The sequence below is a fragment of the Tetrahymena thermophila genome (assembly GCF_000189635.1).
Source record: "Tetrahymena thermophila SB210 genomic scaffold scf_8254476, whole genome shotgun sequence".
NCBI classification, from domain to species: domain Eukaryota; phylum Ciliophora; class Oligohymenophorea; order Hymenostomatida; family Tetrahymenidae; genus Tetrahymena; species Tetrahymena thermophila.
Window position 1 is genome coordinate 202,696 of NW_002476251.1, and position 15,897 is coordinate 218,592.

General features: G+C 21.4%; 5 protein-coding genes across 5 annotated transcripts; 3 read left to right on the plus strand and 2 right to left on the minus strand. All coding sequences in view use genetic code 6, as the record gives it.

The window, feature by feature from the left end:
* Nucleotides 1-345: 345 nt before the first annotated feature.
* Nucleotides 346-4,039, minus strand: TTHERM_00729060 (cyclic nucleotide-binding domain protein; the record flags this gene model as incomplete). Its single annotated transcript, XM_001022691.2, has 7 exons — nucleotides 346-2,285; nucleotides 2,335-2,755; nucleotides 2,808-3,053; nucleotides 3,117-3,206; nucleotides 3,420-3,586; nucleotides 3,645-3,837; nucleotides 3,905-4,039. The coding sequence occupies 7 exons, from the start codon at nucleotides 4,037-4,039 to the stop codon at nucleotides 346-348; spliced, it is 3,192 nt and encodes a 1,063-aa protein (XP_001022691.2).
* A 1,164-nt stretch (nucleotides 4,040-5,203) lies between these two features.
* Nucleotides 5,204-6,348, plus strand: TTHERM_00729070 (hypothetical protein; the record flags this gene model as incomplete). The annotated part of the gene is made up of 5 exons (XM_001022692.2): nucleotides 5,204-5,305; nucleotides 5,362-5,572; nucleotides 5,627-5,883; nucleotides 5,940-6,004; nucleotides 6,063-6,348. 5 exons carry the CDS (start codon nucleotides 5,204-5,206, stop codon nucleotides 6,346-6,348), a joined length of 921 nt encoding a protein of 306 aa, XP_001022692.2.
* A 119-nt stretch (nucleotides 6,349-6,467) lies between these two features.
* On the minus strand, nucleotides 6,468-7,518 carry TTHERM_000729097 (hypothetical protein; the record flags this gene model as incomplete). The annotated part of the gene is made up of 3 exons (XM_012799345.1): nucleotides 6,468-6,987; nucleotides 7,146-7,378; nucleotides 7,438-7,518. The coding sequence occupies 3 exons, from the start codon at nucleotides 7,516-7,518 to the stop codon at nucleotides 6,468-6,470; spliced, it is 834 nt and encodes a 277-aa protein (XP_012654799.1).
* Nucleotides 7,519-8,115: 597 nt separating this feature from the next.
* On the plus strand, nucleotides 8,116-12,336 carry TTHERM_000729098 (cyclic nucleotide-binding domain protein; the record flags this gene model as incomplete). The annotated part of the gene is made up of 13 exons (XM_012799346.1): nucleotides 8,116-8,146; nucleotides 8,204-8,427; nucleotides 8,527-8,719; nucleotides 8,811-8,969; nucleotides 9,033-9,149; nucleotides 9,203-9,399; nucleotides 9,558-9,647; nucleotides 9,704-9,802; nucleotides 9,857-10,340; nucleotides 10,648-10,753; nucleotides 10,797-10,948; nucleotides 11,000-11,518; nucleotides 11,573-12,336. 13 exons carry the CDS (start codon nucleotides 8,116-8,118, stop codon nucleotides 12,334-12,336), a joined length of 3,135 nt encoding a protein of 1,044 aa, XP_012654800.1.
* A 560-nt stretch (nucleotides 12,337-12,896) lies between these two features.
* On the plus strand, nucleotides 12,897-15,484 carry TTHERM_000729099 (cyclic nucleotide-binding domain protein; the record flags this gene model as incomplete). The annotated part of the gene is made up of 5 exons (XM_012799347.1): nucleotides 12,897-13,094; nucleotides 13,144-15,039; nucleotides 15,093-15,153; nucleotides 15,216-15,354; nucleotides 15,415-15,484. The coding sequence occupies exons 1-5, from the start codon at nucleotides 12,987-12,989 to the stop codon at nucleotides 15,482-15,484; spliced, it is 2,274 nt and encodes a 757-aa protein (XP_012654801.1). The 5' UTR covers nucleotides 12,897-12,986.
* Nucleotides 15,485-15,897: the final 413 nt, after the last annotated feature.

Genomic DNA, 15,897 nt, shown 5'->3' on the forward strand with positions numbered 1-15,897 from the left:
TTTAAAAAGTTAAAACCAATTTTAATAAAAAATAATATTTAAGTAAGTATATCTATCATTTTATCAATTAAAAAGCTATATCAAGATCTATAATATACTAAACTAAAATAAAAAATTCATAAATATGGTAAATTATTACTGAAAGAATAGTTTTAATATTTAAAAGTATAAAAATTAACTAAATATAAATAAATAGATTAATATCAAATTTATAAATTTTTTAATATTATTAAAGTCTTTAATTAAGCTTTTTATCGTTGTTTCTTAAAAAATTAATTTTTGTTAATATAAAAATTATTAATTTTATTACAAAAAATTTATTTCAAATTTTTTAATTTTGAAAATTCACTGCTTGTTAGGTGGCAGTGGCACTCTAGTATCAACATTGTATTAAATAATACAATTTTTAATAAGACTTATTTCATCTTAAATTGAAGTTTTATTATATTTCAAGAAAGTATTGATCATATTTTAATATTATTCATTTTGCTTTTAAAGAAGGTTTAGCTTTTGTTTATTTGTGCAGCTGCTTGGATTATTTGTATTATACATGTCTAAATTTTTTTTAGAGTGACCATTTTAATTATTTAATTGAAATTAATTGAAATATTTGTTCTTTTCTTCCTTTCTCATGTAAAACTTGGCTGCATTAAAAGGTATTCGTTTATTATTTTAATCTACTCCTATATCATTAATATCACTCTTTTTAATAATAGTTTTATCAGCATTTTATTAAATTGGCAAGAATTTATATTTTTCCTAAATATATTATCTATCTTGAAGCTTTCTCTGTCTTTCTTATATCAAGCTTTTCTATATATCAATTATAGGACTATTTATGTCAACTGGTTTTTTATTTTCTTCTACCTCTTGAAGAATATCAGAATTATAATAAGTTCTTTTAATCCCTAAATTCTTACTTTCACCGCCATATAAAGCCTCGTGCTTAGGATTAATATTTTAATTTAATTTAATTTCATCTTTTTCATTTTCATTTTCGTTTCTTACTGTTTCAAATATATCTTTTTTTTAACAAAATTATACCTTTAATGAGTTTTATAGAGAACTTCTGTTTGAATTTTATGAAACAGAATTTCTTGAAGATATTGTTTGCCTTTTCATTGAATTAGAGCACCCACCTTCTTTCGTATTAACTGTATCCTTCATGCCTTTATCTTATCCAGGCCTTATTATATCCTTAACTTAAATTAATTTTTTACTCCTCTAATTTTTATTGCTAACACTAGTATTCTTATTGCTTTAATGATTTAGGCCGGTATTCACTGAATTTTTATCTGTCGTCACACTAGAATTTAATTTGCTTCTATTTTTTAAGGTTCTGCTTCCAGGAGAAGTCTGATTACTGTGATAATAAAAAGTACTTCCAATAGTTTTTGAATGAGTTGTTGAAGTACATTAATCTTCTTAACCACTATGAAAATCTGCTACTTTATTGTAAAAGAAATTAAAAGAAGTTAAATTTTGCCTATTCCTATATTAGTATTGATTTTTTTCAAGGGAATCTGATTAAGGATCTTTTAAACTGCTTTAGTCTATGATTTATATTTCATTTAAAAGGGATTTTGCAGAGTTCTTCTTAATACTATTTCTTCTTGGAATATTTAAAATTTTCTTTTCTACAGAAAGGGATTCATTTAGCATAGGCTATACTTTAATCTTTTCAAGACTATTTTCTTTAGAATTGTTTGTTGTAAGTATTCTATTTTTAATTCTTGAATTATTTTCAGCACTTTTGGCTCTTGATTAGTTATTTTGTTGAAACGAAAATATTTTTTGAGTGTAAACATTCTCTATGATACTTTTAGAGTTTTGACTTTAAGGATTTGCTTCGATTGTGTTTTCTCTAGTATTTTATGGAGATGATTAAAATTAATAGATTGTATTTTATTTTTTTATTGATGGACTAGAAGGGGTAGTAAAAAAGAATCCATCTCCAGTGCTGTTAAATAGCTTATCTTAATTTGAGATTTAAATTGGAACAGATTATTTTCTATCTCTTTTAATTGACTGTGATTAAGCTGCTGCACTCACAGGTCTTTATTATTGACTGATCTATTTTGCTTTTTTCTTTTTCTTTTTTTTCTCACTGTTTGCATCACTAATATAATTATTATGTTCATACTATAAGTATAGCTACTTAATTTTTAAAGAATCTGCCAGTTATTTCTATCTGTTTAAAACTTTATTATGGATAATATTTTTTATATAATATTCAGTGTATTCTTGGTAATTTCTCTTTCTCTTGATCATCATCTTTTTGAACTCTAAATTTATTTAGTTTGAATTTTTATGAATTATTCAACTTAAAAATACCTTCTAAGGGCATAGATATAATTTGTGCTTCTGCTGAAACAACCCTAGCTTAAGTGCATCGAACTTTACCTTAAAAAACTTCCTCTTCTCCAAAAGACTCTCCTTTTCCTAATATTGAAATAGGAATTCTGACAGTTTACCATAAAAGCTTTATTCCCTGCCTTTGCTTTTGAGAAACTTCTTTCTATAATTCTTCCTTTTTGAGAATCTTATCATTCTTAATATCAAGAATATGGTTTTCTTTTATATTTTACTGATGCTTAAGAAGTAGAGAAGATATTATTTTATTAATTTTTAAGTGTTTATTTTAAGAAGTGAACTCAGAATTATTGAACAACTCTTCCTTTTATAGTAGTATATCTTCTCTTTAATTGTAAAGAGAATTAGGATCTTTGTCATAAATATCACATGTATGAGATATCTTAATAATTAACAAAAATATTTTAATAATTTATTAAATAAATATTTCATACTTCCACTTCACCGCTGTAAATAAAGTAAATGTTTTAATCTTAATCATCTTCTTTGTAGATTAAAGAATCTTTTTTGTAAATTATATTTTCACAATTAAGCATAGCTACTTCAATCTCGTTCTTCTTCCAGCTCGAGAATATAGTAAATGTCAAAAAGAATTTTAAAAAATCGTCTCTCGTTTTAGCAAAGTAGAGTGCCACACAGTCGTTGAAATGTTCTCTTGATATAGTAGCAAAGTGGGTATCCTAATGTAGATAAATAAATAAAAGGATATTTAATAAAAATAAACAAAATAATTTAAAAATAACCTCCTTAGTAACTGTAGTGAATTCTCTGGGGTGACCATGTCTTAGTGAAATCTCTCCAAAATAATCTCCACTTTTTTTCGTGTTGTAAATCTTTTATGTAAAGTTATTAATTGAAATTAAATAACTAGAAGATGAATAAATTAATTTATCAAATTTAAGTAAATTTATTTTTAATTAATCTAACAAAATACAATTAATTTATCAGTTTAAGATTCAATTAAAATTTTTTAATTTAATTAAATTTATTCATTTTGTAAAAATAGATATCGTAGATCAAATAGAAATTAATATTTTTATAGATACAGAATGAGTTGGGTAGCAATGAAGCAAAAAATCTTCCTCAGGTAGCAGTTTTAATACTTCTGGATCTAAAGGTTCCATATTCGGATCTGATTCGTCTACATTTGGGATTTCATTCATCTCCCAAACTTTTCCTTTTAAGATGATATACATGTCTTAACCTTTATCCCCTTTAGTAATTCAACAAACAAAATTTTTAATAAATATAGAAAAAACAAAATTTTTTACCTGCTTTGAATATTTCTGTCCTTGCTTCAATGAATTTATATTATAAATGTTTTAGAAGCTTAGATACAAAAAAGCTATTCATTTCTCTCTCGACAGAGGTAAAAAATGATACTTCTCTAAATGCTTTCTTAAGAAATTCTACTTCTAAATGTGTTCTTTAGTTAAGAGCTCTTTTGAGAACTTGCGTTACACACTATTATTAAATGATTAATAATCTAAAATATTTGGTAGAATAATTTAAATAAATTTGAGTAACTTACATCAAATACTGTTTGGTTTTTAATTGATAAATACTCTGATTTAACAAGAGTAAGTAACTAATCACCAAACGATTAGTTTATTTAAAGAGACTCCCTGTAATCGTTAAAATAGCCACTAAATATCCAGCTTTACATTTAATTTATGTTTCTAATCTTTTTAACCAATTTCTGAAAAAAAATTTTGTTAATAGAAATAAACAAGCAAACTCTCAATATTTTTGATTAAAATTTATATTATAAATTATATTTATTAATAATCACAAATTCCTAATCCTTAATTAATGATCATAAATATTCAGAGAGTAAATAAAGTGGTATGTTAATTGTGAAAATACAAAATTAATATTTTATATATTTTTCTTTAATATTTTTTAAGCTTATATTAAAAGGTGTTCGTTGTTCGTTGGAACTTACTTTAGTTTTACCTCAATATTTGATTTGATAAAAAATAAAAAATATTTGAAAAACTCAAGTTATGGTATCCAAATTATGAATGAGAAAAAGCATTTTTCATAAATTCTACTTTTATTTTAAGCTCTATTTTATATTTAAAGGAATATGTTTTGTATTATTTAAATTTAAAAATACATTTTAATTTAATTTAATAAAGAATTTATTTAATTTAAAAATTTTTTGAAAATAATTGATTCGTTTTTAAAATAAAATAAATTTAAATAATAAATGTTACATTTTAATAACATAATACTATTCAAAAATTCCTAATCCTTAATGAATGATCATAAATATTCAGAGTAAATTAAATGGTATGTTAATTCTGAAAATACAAAACTAATATTTGGAATATATTTTTCCTTCATATTTTTTAAGCTTATATTAAAAGGTGTTCGTTGGAACTTACTTTAGTTTTACCTCAATATTTAATTTGATAAAAAATAAAATATATTTGAAAAACTCAAGTTATGGTATCCAGATTATGAATAAAAAAAATCAAATTTTATAAATTTCTACCTTTATTTTAAGCTCTTTTTATATTTAAAGGACATTGTTTTGTATTATTTAAATTTAAAAATATATTTAAACTAATTATATAAGATATTTATTTAATTTGAAAATTTTTTGAAAAAAATTGATTCGTTTTTAAAATAAAATATATTTAACTTATAAATGTTACATTTTACTAACATAATATTTTAAATTATTAAATACTGCTTGTTTTTAGATTATTTTAAAAATTTGTTTAGTTTATTAGAAAATCTTTGAATATTTAAATTTTTGCAAACCACTTTTTTAATAATTAAAAAATTAATTTGTATCTTAAAAAAACATTAAGTTATAGCTATGTCGACTAATGATAAACTAGGATATTTAAAGAGTAGAGAATAGGAATTACTCTAAATGAATCAAGAAATTGAAAAGAAAAGAAAAAATTTTGTAGATAATGTAAATAGTAATTACTAAAATGGATAATTATGTTTTAAAAATAATTTTTTGTTTAGCAAAAAAAGACAAATAGCAGGACTCAAATTGAAGACAATTATAATGATTTTGAATAATAAGAATAATAAAATTAGTAAAATGCTATTAATTAACAAAGGAGATAAGAAAACTAAAAGGATTTGATTGATAAAATAGAAGAAATAAAAAAGAAAAATGAATTAGAACTTATATAAAAAATTGCTAGATTAAGATAATTACAAGCCGAATAAGGTAAAGACATTTTATAATAATTAGTTTAAGGCATAAATGTTTTTTAAATTTTAGAAGAAGAAATTGAAAGAGAAAAGTAAGCAATTGCAGATAGCGAAAACCATGCAAATAGTTTGAGTTCAAGACTTTTAGAAGTAGAATCTTAAATAAATGAGCTTGAAGGAAAAGGAAAAGTTCTTTCAGAAAATTAAAAATAATTTGTTAGTTAAATTCAATAAATAACTGAAAAATATGAAGGGATTAAATAACAAGCAAAAGATGCTAAATATAAATTAGAAGTTTCTCAAAGAGAAAAGTAGCTCTAGCTGAAAGTAAAATAGATATATTTATTTTTATAAGATAATGAATTTTTCACACAATAAATTAGGAATTAGAAGAATAAAAAGAAAATATTAATAAAATAGAATAGGGATTAATTAAAAAAGAAGCTAAGTAATTATTAACATTTTAAAAAATAATAAAAATTGAAATATTTTTATGTTTTATATAGAATTTAAAAGTTAACAGATGATTTAGAAAACTTTAAAGTAGAATAAAAGGAAAAGAGTGTAATTTAAAAAGAGGTTAATGATGATTTAAAAAAATAAAATGAAAAATTAGTTATAGAATCTAAAAGGTTAGAAAGATAGAAATAAGAATTAATTTAGGCATTTAAAAAATAGCAAAAGCTAATTGAACTATTAAAAAAATAAAAAACACATTTAGAAATAGCTAGATCTCTAAATCTCACTGAAGAAGAATACATTAAAGCAGTAGATTTAGGTGAAAAGCTTTGATGGTTATTATAAATTAGTTAAAATTATTGAATTACTTTAAAGTTTAGTTTTCTTAATTAATCATGCATGCTTAATTTGTTGTTGCTTGAGTTTTTAAATTTTTTGAAAAATGTTTAATATCATTTTTTTTGGTTCTTTTTTAAGATATACAACTCTTAAGAATGCATCAATTTTAAATTTTCTAGCTCCCTTTTATATTTATTTATTTCTTATTCTTTTTCTTTTATCCTATTGTGTATTTCCACATCTTTTTATTCACTATTTTTTTTAAAAAAAATAATATTTTAACAATAAAAATTTGGAAATTTTAGTGTAAATATCTTTATTGGCTGCATTAAAAAATTTTATATTAACTTTGGTTAAATTATGTTTTTTTTTTAATAGATCAAACTAGTTTATATTTAAATTATTAATGATAGGCTTTCTTTCAAAGTGATAAATGAAAAAAAAATTATTTTTTCACAATATTTTAAATTACAAACAACAAATCCCAAAAAATATTTGATTTGATATATTTGATGATATTTAGTAAGTTTTTACTTCCTACCTTATTGATATAAATTTGATATTTTTTATTTTTTAAATTAAAATGAAAAGCTTTAATAGTATTCAAATTTGATTAATTAATTTAAGATAGATCTTATTTGGAAAATTAAAATTATTTTCGAGTATTTCAATATTAATTATAATTTAAAAGTAATTTAGGAGATTTGTGATTTTACTTTTTAATTTAACTAATCATTTAATAGATAAAAATTCAAAATTCTAAATTGTATTTCAAAATTTTTTAAATTTACAATCCATTCATATAGCTAGAAACCTAGTTTTTTAAATGATTATTTTCTTGCGCAAGAAAGAGATTTTCTTTTTTGAGTTATTCGTTATATGTTTTTAATTCTTTAGTTAAATCATTAAATTTAGATTGACTATCAAAGGTATTTTGTTTAAGATAATCAATTTCATCATAAGCATTTTTAAGCTGATTCGATTATGCTTCCATCATATGTAAATTATGATAATTATGTATCTCCTTTTTAAATTAAAAATATTTTTATAATATCTTAAGATAAACTTACAAAATTATTTTACGCTTGAATAATTTATTTTTATACCTAAAACTTCTTATTTTAATTTTAGCAAAGTATTTAAGTTTTACTCAAAAGTACTCATTATATTAAGAGCAGATTGATTATTCTTAATAAATAAATAAGCTAAAATGAATTTTTGATTAATATTTTCAGTATTTAATTAATTACTTATTAATATTTCTAATCAATTCAATTACAATCTTTGGCTCCCTATCATTTTTAAATCAAAAATAAATATTCATCCTTTGTTTAATTTATTTTAAAATTTGAAAAATCCATATTTATTATAAAATATTTTTAAATTTGTTTATGATTGAAAAAAGTGAAATAAGCTCATTTATAAAATAGATTTATTTTTTCAAGTATTTTTCAAACTTAATTCATTCAATTAATTTTTTTTTTCTAACAAAAGCAGCTAAAGAAAGAATCTTTGAAATTTTAAGAATAAATAAATGATTAGATTAAGAAAGTAGATTAAAAAATCAAAAAAAAAATAATTAAGAGTTAATCTAATTAGATTTATAAAGGAAATAAATATGTGATAAATAATTAACTATTTGATAATTGATTATGTATTTTAATTTAATTAAATAAGTGCAAATTAATTTTCAGTCAATCGTCGAATTGATTTAATAAATAAAAAATATTTATACAAGTTAATTCTACTAATAATTGTATAATGTTGTAAGACTAAAGCAAACAGAATGAAGGTAAAAACTTAACTATATATACAAAAATTATATTTATTAACTATAATTCCTTTAAAGGTAGTTATTCAATGATTAGCGATTAGGATGAAAAGTCAAGTAGTCATTCTGAAAAAGATCTTGCGCCATCTTAGTAGCTCAGGTTATCAATAAAAACAATAGAGAAAAAAAATGATAGTAGAAGTAATATAAGCAAGGAGAGAAAAAAAGTAGAATCAATTTAAAATAGCTGCTAAAATATTTTTGATGATCTTGAACATTACTAAGGGGAACTTCTCATTGAAGTAAAGCTTGAAATATTACACTGATTTATCTACATTTTTAAGATTGACTTATATATTAGTAGTAATGTATAGTGAAGATAATTTTTTAATAAAATAAAGGAAGTAATCAAATTACTAAAGATAAATAGCAAATTTAGAACTTATAAAGATTCAAGGATTATTACGAAATATGTTTCCAATTTGTCTTTTTTTAAAAATCATTTTGGAAAAAATCATGAAGCCATGATTTTGCAATGTGCACAGTTTTTTAAATACTAATTCTGTAGTGCTGAAGATAAAGTCTTTGAATAAGGTAATTTGCAAATTAAAAAAGATTTAAATATTTAAGAAAAGCTACAGATAGGTACTCTTAGATTGATATATTAATTATTAAACTATTTTAGGCGAAACTGGTGATAAATTCTATGTTATTTTGAGAGGAAAAGTGAGTATTCATGTTGATTTTAAAAGATAAGATACAAATAATGAATAACAAAATTAGAGAGGAGGTGGAAATGATGATGTTCTTATTGAAAAAGTTCATATACGTGATTTGAATGAAGGTAAATAAATATCAATAGTTTAGTTAGATACTAAAATTAATTAATCCTTATTATGAAAAATAGGAGAATCCTTTGGTGAGCTTGCACTAATTGATAAAAAGCCAAGAAGTGCTACAGTAACATGCATTACTGATTGCCACTTTATAACTTTCGACAAGATTTCTTTTGATAAGATTATCAGTATAATTCATATATAAACTTAAATATACTTTTTATCTCATAATTAATTTAAGAAAATTAATAGATAAAATAATTTAAAGAAGAGTTGCTTAGATTAAAGAAAAATTACTTATTCTCAAGGTTTTCTGGGAATTCTCTAAAAAATCTGTATTTACTGTTTTAAATTATTCCTTTTAAGAAAGGGGATGTAATTGTAAAAGAAGGTGAAAAAAGTGATAAAATTTATGTTGTAAGAGAAGGAGAGTTTAAAGTATTAAATATTTTATTGATTTTTTAAATAGAATTTAAATTATATTACTGCTAATAACTAAACTTAACGATAATTGAATTTAAATAGTTGAATAAAATTTATTATAGTTTAAGATAAATAAACAAATTATTTAAAAAATATTTTTTTGTTTGTTTTAGGTATCAAGGACAGCGTATATAAAAATTGAGGCAGATGCAACAAGCTAATTGAATGTAAATCAAAAAAAAAAGGAATCAATAGTTGTTGATGTAATAGTTATATTAATTGATTTGTTTATTTAGCTTATTATTTAAATTTTAAATAGCTAGGCATTCTTGGACCTAACTAATCTTTTGGTGAAGAAGAGTTTTTCACTTAAGAAAAAAGAAAAGTAAATGTAGTTTGCTTATCTAGAACGGGCGAAGTAAAATATATTTACAAGAGTTTATGATTGTTATAAGAATGTTTGAAATAAAAGCTGATGATTCTTAATAGAAGAGAGTTCTTTAAGAAGATGGGATATGATGAGAAATAAATTAAATTTATGGAATAGCTTGCATAATAAAAAAATCTATTTAGAGAAACTCAATTTGAGAAATTAATATCAACATTCAGTTAAATGAAGCAGCAAATATGTGAAAATAAATAAGGATAATATTTAGACCAACAACTTTCATCAATTGAGCAAGAATAGCTTCTCTAAAAAGAGTTGATAGATTCCAAAGCTTAAACTGATGTTCCCAACGAAAACATTTAGCCTCAACAGAAATCCAAAAGAAATCAAATTTTTTTTAAGAAACCTCTTCTACCTTAGGAAGATAAAATCAAAGAAAAGCAAAATAATATCGTCAAATATCATTTTATAAGAAAAAAAGTAATTTCTACTCAAAAAAATCCAAATGAGCAAGAGGATCTACAAAGTTTGCATAATTCTTTCTACCAGAATTCAAGTTTATTTTAAAGTAAAATACCATCCCTCTTAAAAATAAATCTTTTGCCCTCTAAAAGATTTTCTCTTATTTATAAAATAAAAATGAAATAAATTTTTAGAATTTTGAAGAAAAATAAAAAGTTAGTGTGGATAAATATTTAATTACTGAATTCAAATAATTTCATTTGCAATATTTTATCATTTTTTATTTGAATTTATAAATAAGGAATTTTCTTCAAAAAAAATCATGAAAATCAATACTTTAATCAAAAATAAAAAATTTTACTTTTATTAAAAAAAATGTTATTTTGTTAAAAATATTTTGATTTTTTAATTAGGTTCTTAAAATGATAACAAAAGATTTAAATTAGAAACAATTTCATCAAAGCAAAATTAAAAGGGAGAAGGATAGAATACAAAATTTGATGAAGCATCTTCTATTAGGTAAAGAATTCATAATTTTAAAGGTTTGTAAATTGTTTTATAGTTAAACAAGATAATAAAAATTATTTGGCCAAGAAAGCAGAGTATCTACACCAGATAAATAAATACAACAATATTTAAAGAAAATGAGTGTTATGTCTGTTTCATTAGATTTAGGAAGAATATCTAAACAACCGTTTTCAGAATTATAATCTCGTAATTTAGATTTTAAGTTCTCTATAATAATTAACAATATTTAAAACAAAGCAATCATACTTGGTTCACCAAAATAAGTTAATTCAAGGATATCTTAGTTCAATGATTTAAATTTAAGTTAATGCTCACAAGACTCTTTGGTTTATGATAAAAAAATATAATAGCAAGAGGAAACGAAAATAAATTTAAATTCTAATATTCACTCTTTAAATGATAGTGCCATGATAAATAAAGCCTAAGAATATAAAATTAGTAAAAAGTAGAATTATGAAAAAATGAAAATGCTGATTGATTAAGAAATATTACATCATTCTTTTTTTTTGAATAAAAAAAAGTATAAAACAGCAGAAAACTAATTTTTTAAAAATCTTGACGAAAAGCTTCAATCTTCAAACAAAAATATGCAAAGATACTTCAATACAAGATAAAAACCTTCAGTATAAATTAAAGAAATATTTACTTAGAAAGAAAGCCGATCTCCAGAACGTAAAAAAATTGAATTAAACTTAGATTCTTCACCAAAACAAAATATATCATCAAATTATGAATAGAATTCTCCAATTAAAAACTGTAAAAATTAAAAAAAATTTTCAGATTAAAATCTCTTTTTTTTTTATTAATTAGAATAATATGTGCATTACTCTTTGTTGAATTATTCTGCAGCATAAGATTCTGATAGTGTTTTAGATATTAGCAAAAATACAAATATCAACAATTAATATTTTAATAAAAAAACATAAAATTCATTGCTCCTTTCGCAAATAGTTACACCATTTATTGATAAAAAAAAGTGTTCCCAATATTATGAATCTGAATATGGAAATTACTAAAATAATGTTTAATAAAAAAAGAGAGTTAATTCTATGCAACTAAAAAAATTAAATTCATTTGAAAATAATACAAACACATTAGATAAAAGCAATATTAAATTTGAATAAAGCATTTACTACTAAACAGATACATTTACTAAGAAAAAAAACAAAAGTTCTTTCCTAATTAAGACAGATGCAAATTAAAATATCTAAAAAACTGAATAATCTACTTAAAAAACAAATTAATTAAGCTCAACCTAGTATAATAAGTTTTTAGAAAATAAACTGAAATAATTATAAACTCCTTCGCCTAAATTAAATAAGAATTTTTTAAGCTAAATCTAAAGCCCAAATTTAATTACAAAAAAAGAATAAATTCTTAATAATAACTCTGAAAAATTACCTTTGAAATATTTCTCTTCTAAACTAAAAGATATTAACGAGGCAATTTAATAGAAAGGAAGATTTTTTAGCAGCAGCATATCTCAAAATAAATTAACTCCTTAGATCCATTTTAAATCTAAAAAAGTATTAAATTTAAGTGTTTAAGGACTGTAACAAATTAAAATGAATTGATTTATCTTCAATAAATTACAAATTTTTTAAAGTAATTTTTAAAAATTATATTTCTATATTTAAGTCATATATATATATTACTTGTTTAATAAAAATATTGTAGTTAATATTTATATAGAATCAACTTTCTTTACTTAAAGCAAATTAACTCTTAAAGTAAAAGCATTGTATTAAATTAATTATTCTTTTTTTTCAAATAAATTATTTGGCTAAAAATTGCACTTTTGTATGAAATATATAAAATTTTTCACAATAATGTTTTTGGTAGTTAAATATTAAAATATTTCATAAAAATATTTGTTGGTTATTTTAATAAAATTAAATTAATTTAATTAAACTAAAATAGAAAAATCAAAAATTAAATATTATTTGTTAAGATTTTATATAATTTTTAAATTTTGTTTAAAGGTATTTATTTATAAAGCTTATTATTATTGTCACTGAATTTTTAAATCAGCTAGCTAATTAAATTTGATTTTGAAAAAAGCTATACTTTCTGTTAAATTCATATATAATTTATTAACTTATTAGGAAGCTCTTTTAAAAGATATTCAATTTAAAAAAAATTTGAAAATTTTGGCAGAAATAGTAAACATTATTATTAATTGATAATTAATTTCTGGCATTATTTATTCATTTTCAATACTTAAATGAGCGCAAAAAAAAATTGCTAACTTAATTGTTGTATGGAATGCACTCCAACTTTATTGAATTTACACGAATAAAATTTAAAGCTTCAATAAAAGTATTAATAAATGGTAATTTCTTTAATTATTATTTTCTAATTATGAATTAAAATGTTATTAGAAATTAGAATTAATCTAAGCAAATTTGAATAAATAAGAAACTTCGTCGAGCACTCAAATATTTACAACAATAAAAAAAGATAAGAACAAATGGGCAAGACCTTGCTTCAATAAACATTAAATGGGAGTAACTTAAAATGAAAGTAGAAGTTGCAACTCAACAAAAGATTCTTCGCTTTATAATTAAGTATCAATATTAAATAAATAGTTTGCTGCTTATGGCTTTTGCTATTAAAAAAGCCTATCTATTGAAGGGAAAAAAGATACCTCTAAGATTTACATGAATGAAAAATTCGATTAAAATCTTGAAGATTAAAATAAAAATAATAATAATTTTTAATTATAAAATGACTCTCATTAATATTGCCTTACAAAGAGTAATAAAAAAATATTTTTAGATTAAAAAAACGAATTTAATAATGTTTCTGCTATTGATTTTGATATTTTAAAATAAGAAATGAGTTAAATTAATTCTGACTCAAATTAGCATGAATGCATGTAATCTCGTTCAGGTTAAAAATAGAGTTAAAATAAAAATTCATCATGGGAAGCATTTTTTGGCCTTAAAAACACTAAAAAAAGCACTCCTCCTTAAGTTAAATAGACCTACCGCTCAATTAGTTTAATATAAAAATCAGGGAAATCTGTAGATGATTGCTTTGAAAATTACAAAGCAATGTCAGATAAAGAAGCAAATTATGTTTAACTTTAAAATCTTTAAAACATAAATGAAAATGTAAATAAAAATTAAGTTAACACAGCAGCCAATAAATTTTAATTAGATAATATCTTACATTAAAATTAGCTATAGCAAAATGGGTATAATGATTTAAATTAATCATAACATTTTTAAGGTTAAATAAGAATGAATTTGTTAGATGAATAAAAACTAAAAAATAAAAAATAAGGCTAATAAAGATCCTAAACCCCAAGAATAAATTAAACAAATTTTATGATAGATTAAGATTTAAATTGGCAAAAACAATAAGTTAATATATCATAAATAAATTACACACAAAACTCTTAAGATTTATCTTACAGATAACCTTTAAGCAATAATAACAGAATCAAATCGTTTATTGAAGAAGAAAATTAATCTACTAAAAGTCCATACACTCCTTAATAAATTAAGCTAAATAAATCTATAAGAAATAATGAAAAGTGTTACAATTAATACAGTCAGTCTCCAGTAGCTTTAGCTGATTTAACAAATGAAAATAGGCTAAATGTAACTTAGAGAAGTTCTTTACATCCTTTTCCAATACATACAACTCCTATATTAAATAATCTTATATCGAGCAATAAAAAATAATACTATTTTGATAACTCTGTAGAAACTTAAACATAGAGAAATTTTTAATTTTAAGAACTTGAAAATATAAACCCGAATTATTAAAATGTAAGCCCTTTCTTAACTAAAAATGAAGAAAAATAGAACCAAATAAAAATGCCTTCAAATAAATCTGGACAAATATATAAAAATCAGGAATTTAGAGGGGAAACAAGTAGCAATGGATATGCATTCTCATAAAAGTTGTAGCAGTCAAGGAATAGTAGCCTTTAAACTCAAGAATTTAGAGAATGCAAATAAATATTATTCAATAAATATAATTTACAAGACATTCAATAAATTAATAATGATTCCTATCTTCTTCAATCTGATAAAAACAATGACTAAACTGGATTTTTCAATGAAGAGATATTCAAAAATATTGGTCAATAAAGCGAAGCAAGGAGTGAAGTTATATCTCAAAATAAACTTTCAGATTAGTAAGCATTTTCAGTTTTATCAAATTGCAAGTCAATAAATTCTTCTTAAATTTCCTCTAATTCTTCATCTAGTCACACAATTTGGTATAAAATGGTATCAAGAGTGGGAGAAAGATATCTGTCTACAGTAAATGCTTTAATTTTCAAATTATTTGTTTTAAAAAATTTTTAATTTTAAAGTTTGATGGATAAACAGAATTTATTATAGGGAGATAAATGACTAAAAAATTTTAACAATTAGGTAATTTATTAATCTAAAATCAATTTATAAAAATATTTAATTCTTATTAAAATAATTCTTAGAAGATGGAAAGGTAAGAGGTGGCATAACTTTACACAAAAACTTATAAAATGCTTTTAATACTAAATTTCCATTAAATAGCATACTTATTTAGTACCCTAAAGCTATTCTAAAGTTTTCAACAAATGGCTAAAGGATAAAGTAAATTTCTTAAATTCAATAACTATTTTAAATAAATAAACTGCTTTATTATAAAAAAAGAATTAAAGAAGATTGTTACGTTTTCTAATAAGTTACTCCTATTGAAGCAATCAACTTAGCTAATGAATGAATATTAAAATGATAAGCATTTAAATGTTTATTCAATAGATTATTCCTTTAAAATTAACTTAAACTTAGATAAAATTTTTATTTTCTGTTAAGTAAATTAAAAAATAAATAAACGAATTTAATCCTTTCAAATAAACGTGTCTTTTAGTTTTAAGATTTAATCTAGTTAAAAAATTATATATTTAAATATTCGATTTTTGTTGTTATTTTTGATGTCACTGCTTATTTATTTCAAAATAAATTTCTTCTTTTTAATTGCATTTGTCAAATTATTTAAATATAGAGTAGATAGATGTCTTTATATTGATAAATCAGAATTATTTTTATTAAGAAATATTAAGTAACAATATTGTATAATTTGCATTAAAGAAAATTTTAGTAAAATAAGACTATTTAAACATAAAAACTAATTTT